At 43.2% G+C, this 12488-nt stretch overlaps 1 protein-coding gene across 1 annotated transcript in view; it reads left to right on the forward strand.

Annotated features, from left to right (window-relative positions):
- The window catches only part of PCSK5 (proprotein convertase subtilisin/kexin type 5), a 436684-nt gene that overhangs the window by 373472 nt on the left and 50724 nt on the right, over positions 1 to 12488 (forward strand). Inside the window, exons 26-29 of the mRNA XM_012650669.1 lie at positions 1630 to 1766; positions 2964 to 3164; positions 7428 to 7508; positions 11274 to 11357. Coding sequence (XP_012506123.1) covers positions 1630 to 1766; positions 2964 to 3164; positions 7428 to 7508; positions 11274 to 11357 — 503 coding nt within the window. The remainder of the gene's footprint in view (positions 1 to 1629; positions 1767 to 2963; positions 3165 to 7427; positions 7509 to 11273; positions 11358 to 12488) is intronic.

Below are 12488 nucleotides of genomic sequence, written 5' to 3' on the forward strand. Positions count from 1 at the left end.
CCCGGGTTTGATTATTACGATGTAGACCAGATGACATTTAATGAGCAGAAAGTAATTTGTCAGCGTACTCACAGCTGACATTTACCCAGCATGTGACAGAGAGAGACCCTGCCTCAAAAAAAAAAAAAAAAAAATGTTCTATTTAAAGAGGGGAGGAGGGGTGGCGAAGACGCTCCCGGGTTTGATTATTACGATGTAGACCAGATGACATTTAATGAGCAGAAAGTAATTTGTCAGCGTACTCACAGCTGACATTTACCCAGCATGTGGCCTGCCGCAAGATCCCCAGGCAGAAATGAACGGTGGAAATGTAAGCATTCCTTGGCGAGGTCGCACGGTGGTGGGTGCAAAACGTTCCTCAAAAAACCGAGGAAGGAGAGTAGACTCAAACTTAAAAGTCGTGACTATGCAGGAGCGGATGAGGGATTCTCCTCTTTGTCCCTCGTGCGACTCTGCCTCTCTGCAGCCTAACTCCACGTTGGCTGCCTTCTTTATTTTGACACCTGAATACACCCTCTCACCTGTGACTACTCCCTCTGTGACCTGAAACCGTCCTCTGTTAAGCTTTGGGGCCAACCCTGTGAGCCTCCCCAGCTCCCTGTGACTCACTCACGAGCGTGTTCCATGAAACCCTCTGAGAAGCAAATACACAGACAGAACACGTCCCAGTATCACTAAGGGTAAAACGTGTGATATTCGGTTCAAAACCACACGGTTATAATCTCTTAGGGTATTTAGTGACTGTGAAGACAGCTAAGGCAATGCTGTACAACAGAAGTTGTTAAGGAAGAAACGAAAGGTTTCCCCTGACATCCTGTTGATGTTTGAAATTCATCGAAGGGCCAGTGGTCGACTTCGTTCCACTCCACCTTCAAGTGAGCCTGCAATTCAGTGGAGTCTGAATGACAACATTTTACTGTAGAATGAGAACAACAGATGATACGTGTGAGAATATTTACAAGCGAAAGCCGAGGCACTGCGCTGTTATTGTTAATAATCTGTGTGCAGACATTTCGGTAAGCTGCTTGGACGCAACAGTGGCTGCTTCAGGCCTAAGTGCCGGCTGCAGTGTGGCAAATGACACAAGCGATCTCTTCACGCAGGCTTTGGTTAAAATCTCAGTCCCACCTTTCACTAGCCGTGTGATTTTGAGCACTTAACCTTGAGCTTCAGTTCCCTTGTCTAGAAATTAAAGATAGTAATATCTACCATATGGGATTTGTGCAAAGATGTGTATGAGCCAATACTTGACACATGCTCAGTCCTCCATGGTAAGTATCAGCTCCCCTTTCCTTCCCCCGCCCTCCCCCGGCTGCCCTGATGAAGTCTCCTGAGGTCCAGAAGGAGGCGGTTAATGACTTGGGGGGAGGCGGGTACCACAGACCAAGAGGAAGTTTTCCGCCTTGAAATCCAGTTATATCCACTCCTGTTAAAAATGCTGCATAGACATATATATGGAGATTAAAAATTATGGTGGCTGGAGGTTGCAGTGAGCTATGATCCAGCCTGGGCAAAAGAGCAAGACCCTAAATTAAAAAAAAAAAAAAAAAAAAAAACGAAGAAAAAAATTATGGTGGTTAAGAGAAATACAAGGCATCTCATGGAAGAAACTGCATCTTCTTCCTCTAGGTTTGAACGCCACTGTTACAAAACCTGTCCCGAGAAGACCTACCCTGAGGAATCGGAATGCAGAGCATGCGACACTAACTGTGGCAGCTGTGACCAGAACGAGTGTTACTGGTGTGAAGAGGGCTTCTATCTCTCGGGTAAGCCAGAGAGTGGTACCGCGCAAAGCGAGAACAGAACCCTGACGCTCCGCCTGGTCCGTGCGGCAGGGGTGCTCACACGGTTGGATTCGGAGCCTTCGTGCGCCGGCACCTCTGGTCCCAGGGGGAATTTTAATTTGGTTTGAAAACAAACGTTAGCCAGGACTACTTCCTTCTGCTTTTATTACTAGAGCACAGTTCATATTTCACTAATTAATCTCAAATATCTCCAAGCCGATGGAAACAAGAATGAACCGGATGAACAAGAGGGGAGCAGGAGGGGAGGGGAGCCGAAGATAAATGTTTTGGAATTGAAGTCACCTGGAATATTCAGAACGCTGACCTTTTTCTTGAGACTTAATCCATGTTGTATGTTCCTGCGCAATGTAAGGGTTGAACAAGATCCTTTGTCTGAGGTTTTTGGCAACTCGTTGCATTCAATGGATAATGGAGAGTTAGGAAAGAAATACACTGTGAGTCTTCCAGTCAAAGAACTGATAGCCCAGTGCTCTTGGCTACTTGCAGGAGAAGGAGTGAGACAGACAGCTCACAGCACTCTTCGATGTTCTCTATATACAGATTTATTTTATTTGCAGTTTTTCAAGGCCTCAATGATGTAAAGTTCTTTCTTTGGTGCTCTTAACCCTTTAAGCTGATGGCCAACTTAAATTCTCAGTTGAAAGAGGACTTAGGTAAAGTGCTGGGTTTATGAAAACACACTCTCCGGTTGATGTAAGCTAAAGCCATCTTGGTTTCTTTAAAAACAAATGCAAACAAAAAATATTCCTAAAACTTTCTTCAGCCTCTTTATTTTATTTTTAATTTCAGAATATTACAGGGGTACAAACGTTTTGGTTACATGAATTACTTTTGTACAGTTTGAGTCAAACTTGTAAATGTGTCCATCACCCAGATAGTGTGCATTGTATCTCTTCAGCCTCTTTAGAACTTGGCCTTGGCTGGGCGCAGTGGCTCATGCCTGTAATCCCAGTGCTTTGCGAGGCTAAGGTGGGAGCATCACTTGAGACCAGGAGTTCGAGACCAGCCTGGGCAACATAGCAAGACCCTGTCTCTACAAAAAATTGTTCAAATTTAAAAAAAGAAAGAAAGAAAGAAAGAAACTTGGCCTTGCACAGAGCACCAGGCTAGGCTGGTCAGAATTCCACCTTCATGCTTCCTCTCTGTGTTCTCATGTAGGTGGCAGCTGTGTGAGAAAATGTGGCACTGGCTTCTATGGTGAGCAAGAAATAGGAGAATGTGAGCCCTGCCACCGAGCCTGCAAAACCTGTACCGGCCCTGGCTACGACGAGTGCAGCAGCTGCCGAGAAGGGCTGCAGCTGCTGCATGGGACATGTGTACATCTGGCCCCGTCCCAGGTGGAAGGCCAGTTCTGGAATGGTATGCACCTCCCCAAAGAGAGATCGCAGGGGTCTTGCCGCCTGAGCTGCCTCCCTCCTTCTTTAACCCTGATTTTTTGAGTTACCCAGGAAAGAAAGGCTGTGCAGAGAAACAAGAATTTGGAGTGAGAGTCAAGTTGGGGCCTTAGCGGGTCTCTCTGGTGGCTGGCGGTGGGAGAGGGTAGGAAGCTGGGGTTGGCGTCTGGCCAGCAGGGGGTGCCCAAGGGCAATTTCTGATTGGTCTGGCTGCTGGGGCTTCTGCCTAGGTGAAGGGAAGCGTGTAAAGAGAGCCAGACAGGGTCAAGGCTCAACAATTTTCTCAAAAAATTCAGAATAACTTCTATCACATACATGTATCTTTTATTATGGTAAAGGAAACTTTGCCCATAGAGTAGGCTTTTCCAGTTAGACAAGGAAGAACTGCTGTAATGTATTAGAATTTGTGCTAAAACAGGTGATCTTTATTAGAACTTGCCAACTTGCAAGCTTGCCTTTTAAAAGTTGCCCTCCCCAGTTGCAGATGGGGAAATTGGTTGAGGGGCTTCTGAGGAAGCAAGCAGGAAAGAGAAAGGGTATGGGAGCCCGTAATCTAGCAGGAAAGACGTGCAGGGCTTTGTTCCTCTTTAGAATTTAGGAGTTTTAGAATCAGCCTCCTCACATTTGGGGCTTCCTTGCAAGGTAATTACAAACTTTCAGTGACCTCTCCATGTCTGAGATGGTTGCAAAACAAAACCCTCTTCCTGCTGGAAAAATCTGACTCACATACTTCGCGGAGACACTCATGAAAACGAGAGGTGCTCTCCATTTGATTTCAAGGCTAGGATTTGTTAAAAGGGTTACTTCAGTGCGGAGGCAGTGGCGGCTCGAAGACGGGCCTGAGGGAGAGACAGCTCTGAGGCTCTTCTGGGCTTGAGAAGAAGGACGTCTGTGGCTGCTGTCTACTGTGACAGCTTTGCACGTGGGACTTAAAGGAAAAGCAGCTCGGAGACCGTCACAAGCCCAGCAGCCAAAGGCCACGGAGAACACGGGGCCTATTTCAGAGGTATAGCTGGGAAGAAAATCACTCAATACAGATTGGGATACCTTCCGTGAATTATAGCTGAACCAAAATGCTGAAAACGAGTTTGTCTGGCATTCAGGCATTTCAGAGACAGCGCAAGCCAAGAGGAAAATGGTCTGGTGCTGTGTTTGTAGCTAAGAACATCTGTATTTTATCTGGCGTCCAGATGATGAGATGGTCCAGGGAGCCAAGAGTCAGAGCAGGCCTGATTCCCCAGATGATTGCACGTCCCTTCAACTGGACTACGCATTTTGCAAGCAGAAATCAGGCTTTGGTTGTTCCCCTTTGTCGAAGCACCCTACCCACCCCTCTATGTTTTCTACTAGCACCATGTAATGTTTTCGAAGAGAGGAAGGAATTAGTCCATCTGGGGATTTCACACTAATACGGGATTTGGGAAGCAGATGAGAATGTTTCTCGTGGCTGGACAAAAGCAAATCAAGTCCATGACAGAGCTGCACTTTTCAAAATGTTGCTCTGATCTATGAAATAAGACATGCAGACCACTAACAAAGAGAAAAAAGCATTTATTCACTAAGCAAGGTGAGGCCCATAGCTCAGCTCCCCAGCGCAGTAAACACTGAAGTGGATAGTAAATGGGAAATGCATTCCATAGAGCCCCGGGAGTATTCGAGCCAATGCCTGCATCTTTCTCCCGACTTCTCTTCCTTAAAAAAGCAAGGTCGAAAGTGTAACAGGAGAGTAGAGGGTTCCAGGAAACAAATACTAATTAGCCACACCTTTAAGATGATGGGAAGCAGATTGCAGTAGTCCTGGGTCAATTTAGAAGAAACCCAGACAAATTACAGAGTGTTTATGAGAGAATGTAACTGCCTAGGTGGTACCAGCAAGGGTTTTTAGTTTTTGGTTTTTGTTCTGTTTGGGTTTTGTTTTGTTTTGTTTTGTTTTGTTTAAACACAGATTCAGATACAGGTAGGAAAAGTAAGATGGCACCAACTGCAATTTATCCCTTCTCCCACGCTGCTCCCCAGTAGAAACCATAAGGTCATGTTTGTATCCAAAGATTAAGACCGACCCCATGAGAATATAGCAGCACAGTCTGGGAAAATACCCTTGAAATAAAAGTCCAACTAGAGTTCTCTGTACTCTCCTGTTTAATAAGGTGGCTAATCAAGATGAGAGTGGCAACCGTGAGAGAGCCATCATTCTTTGTCAACTACCAAGAGAGTGGGAATACCTCCTATTTAGTCCAAGGATGGAGATTCCTCCACGTGTCAGACCATGCCTGACCAGTCCTCCAGCCAAGACTGAGTCATCTCCAAAGATGGCACTCAGCTCTCTGTTCTTCTAGCCACCAAAAAGTCGCTGCACACATATATAGATCATCCCCAGACCCTCTGTCTCAGTCACTGATATACGGTATTGTGATGATTGCTGAGTCCTGTGTCCCTAAATGGAAGGAATAAAACCAATATTAACCAGGTCACAAATGGCTTCAGCAGTGACTCAGGAGTCACACAAAGCCACCACTGGTGGAAACGTTCAGGTACAACGGGCCGTGGGCTTTTAAACAGGATGATGGCTTCAGCTGATTTCCTAAAGCCATTGCTGGGAACGGAAACAGTTTCCTCTGTTACTGTAAAATCATTTGGATTTTCTTAAGTGGTTTCCCCCCTGGTAGTGCTGGAAACTCCTTGGAATAATTCCTGCACATATCTGCGGCCCACCTATTTCCATCATTGATTAAAACCATGTTGTAGCGGCTCTAATTACATATTCTGGTGATAGTCTAATCTGCAGAGCACAGACATGGTGAATTAACTTTTTGTCTTTAACCACATCCTAACAATTTATCACTAGCCCGTCTTTTGATCTTAGTTCCTATGCTTGGGGAAAGACTGGAATCCCAGAGTTAGTTACAAACACTGCAAGCTACTCACATATGAAAAAAAAAAAATCAACTTCAGTCGTGGGGAGATGTGTTGCCTAATAGAAACTGAACTTTAGAAAACTTCAAAGATGCCATGGAAATCTGATTTTTAGAGGGATTTTGCAGATGTGTACAGCTGCTTCACTTAATTTGGAAATGAGAACATCATTTTTAGTTAGTTAGCCAACCAGAACACAGAGTGCAGATTTCACTAGGTAAGTATGTACTTAAATGTTTGACCCAATACTATAAAGGGGCCACTTGTATCAGCTTGCACTAACTGTTAAGTATCCGGGAATTTTTAGGTGGATTATTAAACTATTGACAGTTTCAAATCAGTTATGGTGGGAGTATTTACACCATGGGAATTGGAACTACTACAAGTCAAGGTTGCTTTGTTTTTCTAGAGAGCTGTTTTACCAGCACACCATTGCTTTGGCCACTATCAAACTACTTTAAAATTCAAATTAGTGACTGAAAAATCTAGTGGATGTGGGCTTTAGAGTTAGGCATACCTGAATTCAAATCCTGGCTCTATTATTTACTAGCTGTGTGACCTTGAGCGAGTTACTCATCCTTTCTGAGCCTTAATTTCCTCGTCTATAAAATGAAAACATGAAACTACCTCACACAAAATCATTTTGAGAATTAAGTGAAAAAATACATGTAAGGCTTCCAGGACAAGTATGTCACGATAAAAGTTAGTCTACTCCCTAACCCTTTAACCTGATCCAGTTTGAACTCTTAAGACACTATTTCACTTTCAAAGTGGCATTCCCTAGCTCATGAAAGAAACTAATTTTGGGGGCTTGAGAGAAATGCAGGTCTGGGGGAAATAGCCCCAGAAAGAAGGTAGCGAAGAATGTCCTCATAGGCAGAGTCCTGACTTAGCCAAGAATGTGTACTCACAAAGATGTTCATAGCAGCTTTATTTATAATAACAACAACAAAAAATAAGGGAACAAGCTAAAAAATGCAACAAAAGAAAAATTAAGTGAATTATGGTTCATACAAATAAATACACAAACCATTAAAATTTTTACCAAGAATTTTAACAACAAGAGTAAATGCCTATAAGATTTATAATGTTAAAGGCAATGTGCGGGGTCAGTATCATATCTGCAGAAGATGTAAATGATCACATATCTATACATATATGTAATTATATTCACACATTTGATATCAGGATGAAAAATCTTTGTGGCAAAGTATACCCTGCAGACATTTCTGGGTGGTGGGATTATAGGTGAAGTTTATTTTCTTTTATATCCTTTGCATTAAAAAAAACACTTTATTTTTTTTAATAAAAAAAGAAGCTGTGCCCACTGCAAACCCATCTCTGGTGAAGAGTCTGCTGCAGGAGCGACGAAGGTGGAAGGTTCAAATCAAAAGAGGTAACAGGGAAATAGGGAGGTGACAATGACAGCAGCAGAGACCATCTCCGCTACGTAGACACCAACCCAGGCAGCTGGGAGGCCAGGAGCAAGCGGGGTGCAGGAGCGATGAGAGAGCAATGGAGAGAGGAGGGGGCCGTGAGCACGGCATCCCAGTGGGTGCTCAGAGGGAGAACTGTGAGGAAGTTCAGCAGTGGCAATGTCTGCAAAGTGGAAGGACTTTCCTGACATGTGACGTGGTCATGCCGAGAGAGGCTATCAAAAAAGCCTTTGTCTCTGCAGAGCTTTAATAGGCTAAAGAAGCACCTCTTGCCTTCCCAGTCACTGTGGCATTATTTGAAATGGCAAAGACTGGAAAAAACGAAATGGTTACCAGTAGGAGATGAGAGAAATGACGTTACTGTACATCCAGACAGTGGAATACTATAGAGCCATGGAAAAGAATGAGAAGGTTTTTTATGTACTGATAAAGCATGACCTCAAAAATATATTGCTTGTTTGCTTGAAAGGTAAGGTGACCAACAGTGTGGATAGGTACAGTTTGTATTAAAAAGGGTGGAAGGCCGGGTGCGGTGGCTCACGCCTGTAATCCTAGCACTCTGGGAGGCCGAGGCGGGAGGATCGCTCGAGGTCAGGAGTTCGAGACTAGCCTGAGCAAGAGCGAGACCCCATCTCTGCTAAAATTAGAAAGAAATTAATCAGACAACTAAAAATATATAGAAAAAATTAGCCGGGCATGGTGGCTCATGCCTGTAGTCCCAGCTACTCGGGAGGCTGAGGCAGAAGGATCACCTGAGCCCAGGAGTTTGAGGTTGCTGTGAGCTAGGCTGACGCCATGGCACTCACTCCAGCCAGGGCAACAGAGCAAGACTCTGTCTCAAAAGAAATAAAAATAAAAAAAGAGAAAATAAAAAATAAAAAGGGTGGAAAAGGGATTGGGAGGGAGACTTCACAGGATATGCCTTTTCTCCATTTTAAATCATGTGAGTATTATTTATTTAATAAAAAATAAATAGAATACAGTTATATATATTTTATATAGTTTAGCTGAAGTCATTTCTGAAGAATGGACACTATACTTTCTTGATCAAAGTGATTTCTTTTTTTCTTTCTCTCTTTCTTTTTTTTGTTGAGGTCCTATCTAATCTAGAATTTCTGGAGTAACAATAAAGAGAAACTATGGTCACAGTCAAAATTTACTTGTGGAGATTAAGTCACTAAAGTTTTGTGATAAAAGACTCTAGTTGGAGATGACTTCCCCCGGCCTAGGCCTAATTGCTAAATTAACTGCTTGTACAGAGCCCCCTCTGGTGGACACATAGCGACATTACAGAATTTTATACCAAATGTATGCAGTAGAATAGCAAATGGCCAGAATGTGAGATATATGTAATTACAAATATGTGTGTATGTGTAGATATATATTAAATCATATATAAATATGAGATTAATATTATATCTTTGTAAATACATTTTAATTCGTAAATGATAACATCAAAAAAAATCAGCCTGTAGCCTGGACATATAACATTAAAGCTTTTCAAGGTGCTCACTGATGAATAATATTGTTATTCTTTTTTTTTTTTTTTTGAGACAGAGTCTCACTCTCTTGCCTGGGCTAGAGTGCTGTGGCATCAGCCTAGCTCATAGCAACCTCAAACTCCTGGGCTCAAGCGATCTTTCTGCCTCAGCCTCCCGGATAGCTGGGACTGCAGGCACGTGCCACCATGCCTGGCTATTTTTTTTTCTATCTTTAGTTGTCTTGGCTAATTTCTTTCTATTTATAGTAGAGACGAGGTCTCGCTCTTGCTCAGGCTGGTCTCGAACTCCTGAGCTCGAGCAATCCTCCCTCCTCGGCCTCCCAGAGTGCTAGGATTACAGGCATGAGCCACCGCGCCCGGCCTGTGTTATTCTTTAACAACTGCTCTTAGCCATCAGTAAGAATCGTGACTGTTATAGCAACAGAATTGTCACTCATCTTTCTGCTGCCTTCTTGTTTGGGTTAAGTGATATTGTCAGGTTAAAAAGATCTTCAGGGATAGAATTGCAGACCACTTTTGTGACAATCCTGTTGGCTAATGTAGCTCTGTACAAGGCTAAAGTGAGCCCCTAACAGGTCCCCCAGGGAGAGCACATCAGTCATCATCAGGTTTAATTAGCACACTGGAAAAACAGGGCAAATTTCTCTCTCCAAATCAGGAAAAAACCAGCCACCTATGGCAGCATAGGTTACCATTTATATCTATAATATGTCTGTATCTGTATCTATCTGTGATCTCTGTTTGAGTCTCATGTCCTAAGCGAAAGGCTCGGCCGTTTGTACCCGTGAGAGCCGCCACAGAAACCCAGCAGTGCCTCCTGGTGCCCCTCCAGAGCTGAAGCAGAGGACAGGGGGAGGGAAATGAAACAAGCCTCAGAAACGGGCGGACGTGACAGTCAGGAGAGGGACAAAAGGGGGCAGAGGGACGATCCTTTCCTGAGCCACTGTGTTAAGTCCTTGACACATATTATCTCATTTAGTCTTCACAACAATCCTATAAAGAAGGAATTGTTTTCTCTCCTTTAAAGACGGGGAAAGTAGGACTCTGAGAGTTTAATTACCGTATCCATGGTTACCCTCCCCTTCCTCGGCACAGCTGGGATCTGAAGGCAGGTGTGACTAGAAAGCCATCTACACCAGGCTGACTCTCAGGAAGAGAGGAAAGAAAAGGAAGGAAGGAAGGAAGGAAGGAAGGGAGGAAGGGAAAGAGGAGGTGATAGAGGGAAATGGTCAATGCGAACAACTGACTGAGGGTCAGGGTCGCTGAAAGCACACACTCTGAGCTAGAACTTCTTTTCTAATTTTCCCCCGTGTGAGTTACGCTGATTCCTGAGCAATTTCTGAGTTTCGGTCAAGATCTCAATATGTACTGATTGAGCGATGTCATTGAGGCTGTTCTGTATCTCTTTGAAATTGTCCCGTGGAGTGGCTGAGGTGGCGTCCTGGAGAAACCTGCCCACCAGGCACTCCTGGGGGGAAGGGGAGAAAGGGACTCTCCTAATGTCTCCCAGGTTGATGGTGTATCGACCTGGGACAGCCTGCTTCAAACCTGACCAACCAGAACGCTCGTGAGTGGGCTGATTATTTTGATGTTTAATGATGGTTTGGGACAAATCTAAGATGAGATAAATTTAGGTTGCACACCACTGTGGCTACTCTGAAGAACACAGAGACCCAAACAATGCCCAATAATGAAATCTGGTTTTCAAAGAACAAAACACAAGAAAAAAGAAAAGAAACTATGTTTCTCCATAGGAGACATAATGAATTCTCAGTTATCTCTTTAAAGGGACAGTCACTCACTCGGGCCACTTTCGTGACAATCCCATTGCAGTGCTCATCCAAGAATCTTGGGAAAAGAAGCGATTACCTCTGACATTCACAAGTGCATAAACACAAATACACATTCCCACACATTTTTAACACATGAAAGAAGTAATCATTTGTTAGTTTAAATATCCCCATAGTACTTAAGGCTATCTTATAAGACAGGGCATTCCTTATCACTGGAAGTTTGCAAAGAAAGTCTTGATAATCAATTGTCAATGAAAGAGTAAGAGAAAAAAGTAAATAAACTCTACACAATGGCAGTGGGCAAGTGCCAACAGCTAGCTAATGTAAAATCAAAGGGAGTCTCTTTTGGGCAGGAAGAGAGACTAGGTTACCCATGAGATCTTTTTTAACATTGTAATACTGTGCGCCTGACTTGTTTCTTTCCCATACAGACATTTTGAGAGAATATCAGCCTTGTGATTCTTCTTGTAAAACCTGCAGTGGATCTGCAACTCTGTGCACGTCCTGTCCAAAAGGTTAGTGTGGAGTGTCACAAGAGGTGGCAAGGGCCAAGCCAATTCATTTAAACTCAGGTATATTGGTGTCCTTGTGTAAGGAGGTTTGTAGGTCTTTGATCTATTAATAGTTCCATCACATGTTCCCATCACAGTGGCTACTCTGGAGACATACAGGGACCCGAACATTGACCAATAATAAAAACTGGCTTTCAGGCTGGGCGCAGTGGCTCATGCCTGTAATCCTAGCACTCTGGGAGGCCGAGGCGGGTGGATTGTTTGAGCTCAGGAATTCGAGACCAGCTGAGCAAGAGCAAGACCCTGTCTCTACTAAAAATAGAAGGAAATTAGCTGGACAACTAAAAATATATAGAAAAAATCAGCCAGGCATGGTGGCACATGCCTGTAATCCGAGCTACTCAGGAGGCTGAGGCAGAAGGATTGCTTGAGCCCAGGAGTTTGAGGTTGCTGTGAGCTAGGCTGACACCACGGCACTCTACTCAGGGCAGTAGAGTGAGATTGTGTCTCAAAAAAAAAAAACAAAAACTGGCTTTCAAAGGACTAAAAAAAAAAAATTTCTTAACCCAAAACCATAAGGAAATAAGTTATCAGTTGACTTGGCTGCAGAATCAGTTGACCTAGGCTAGTAGGGTCTATGGGTACCTGATATTTTTGAAGGTTCTCTTACTCTTTTAAAATGCTCTATCCAGAATGAGAACTTAAGGTAGAGAATGTAACTGGAGATAAAGCCACATGTTATCTCCTTCATCACAACTGATACTGACTTTAATGGTGGAGGGAGGAGGAACAAGGGCAGCAACATAATTGCTCAGTAAATTACCAAGTGCTTCATCATCTATAAAAACACAACATCACAAATAACATAATTTCTGTGAATGAGAGGAATATTTTATTTACATGGTGCATTAACATAAAGAATGGCTTTTTTCAGAGTTTATAATCCTTTATCGCCAGTTTCTTTTTCATAAAGAATGTTTATCTGAGCCTGTTTTATCGTAAAAAAAAAATGTTTAAGTGATCATTATGAAGGCCAGTTTAAAATGTACAATGCTAATAGTGGAATCTGATGCAAAAGGAGAATTTAAAATAATATATGAGCCATGATTATAAAAATATAAAAACTTATACCAC

This window comes from Propithecus coquereli, unplaced genomic scaffold (assembly GCF_000956105.1).
Source record: "Propithecus coquereli isolate 6110/MARCELLA unplaced genomic scaffold, Pcoq_1.0 Scaffold339, whole genome shotgun sequence".
NCBI classification, from domain to species: domain Eukaryota; kingdom Metazoa; phylum Chordata; class Mammalia; order Primates; family Indriidae; genus Propithecus; species Propithecus coquereli.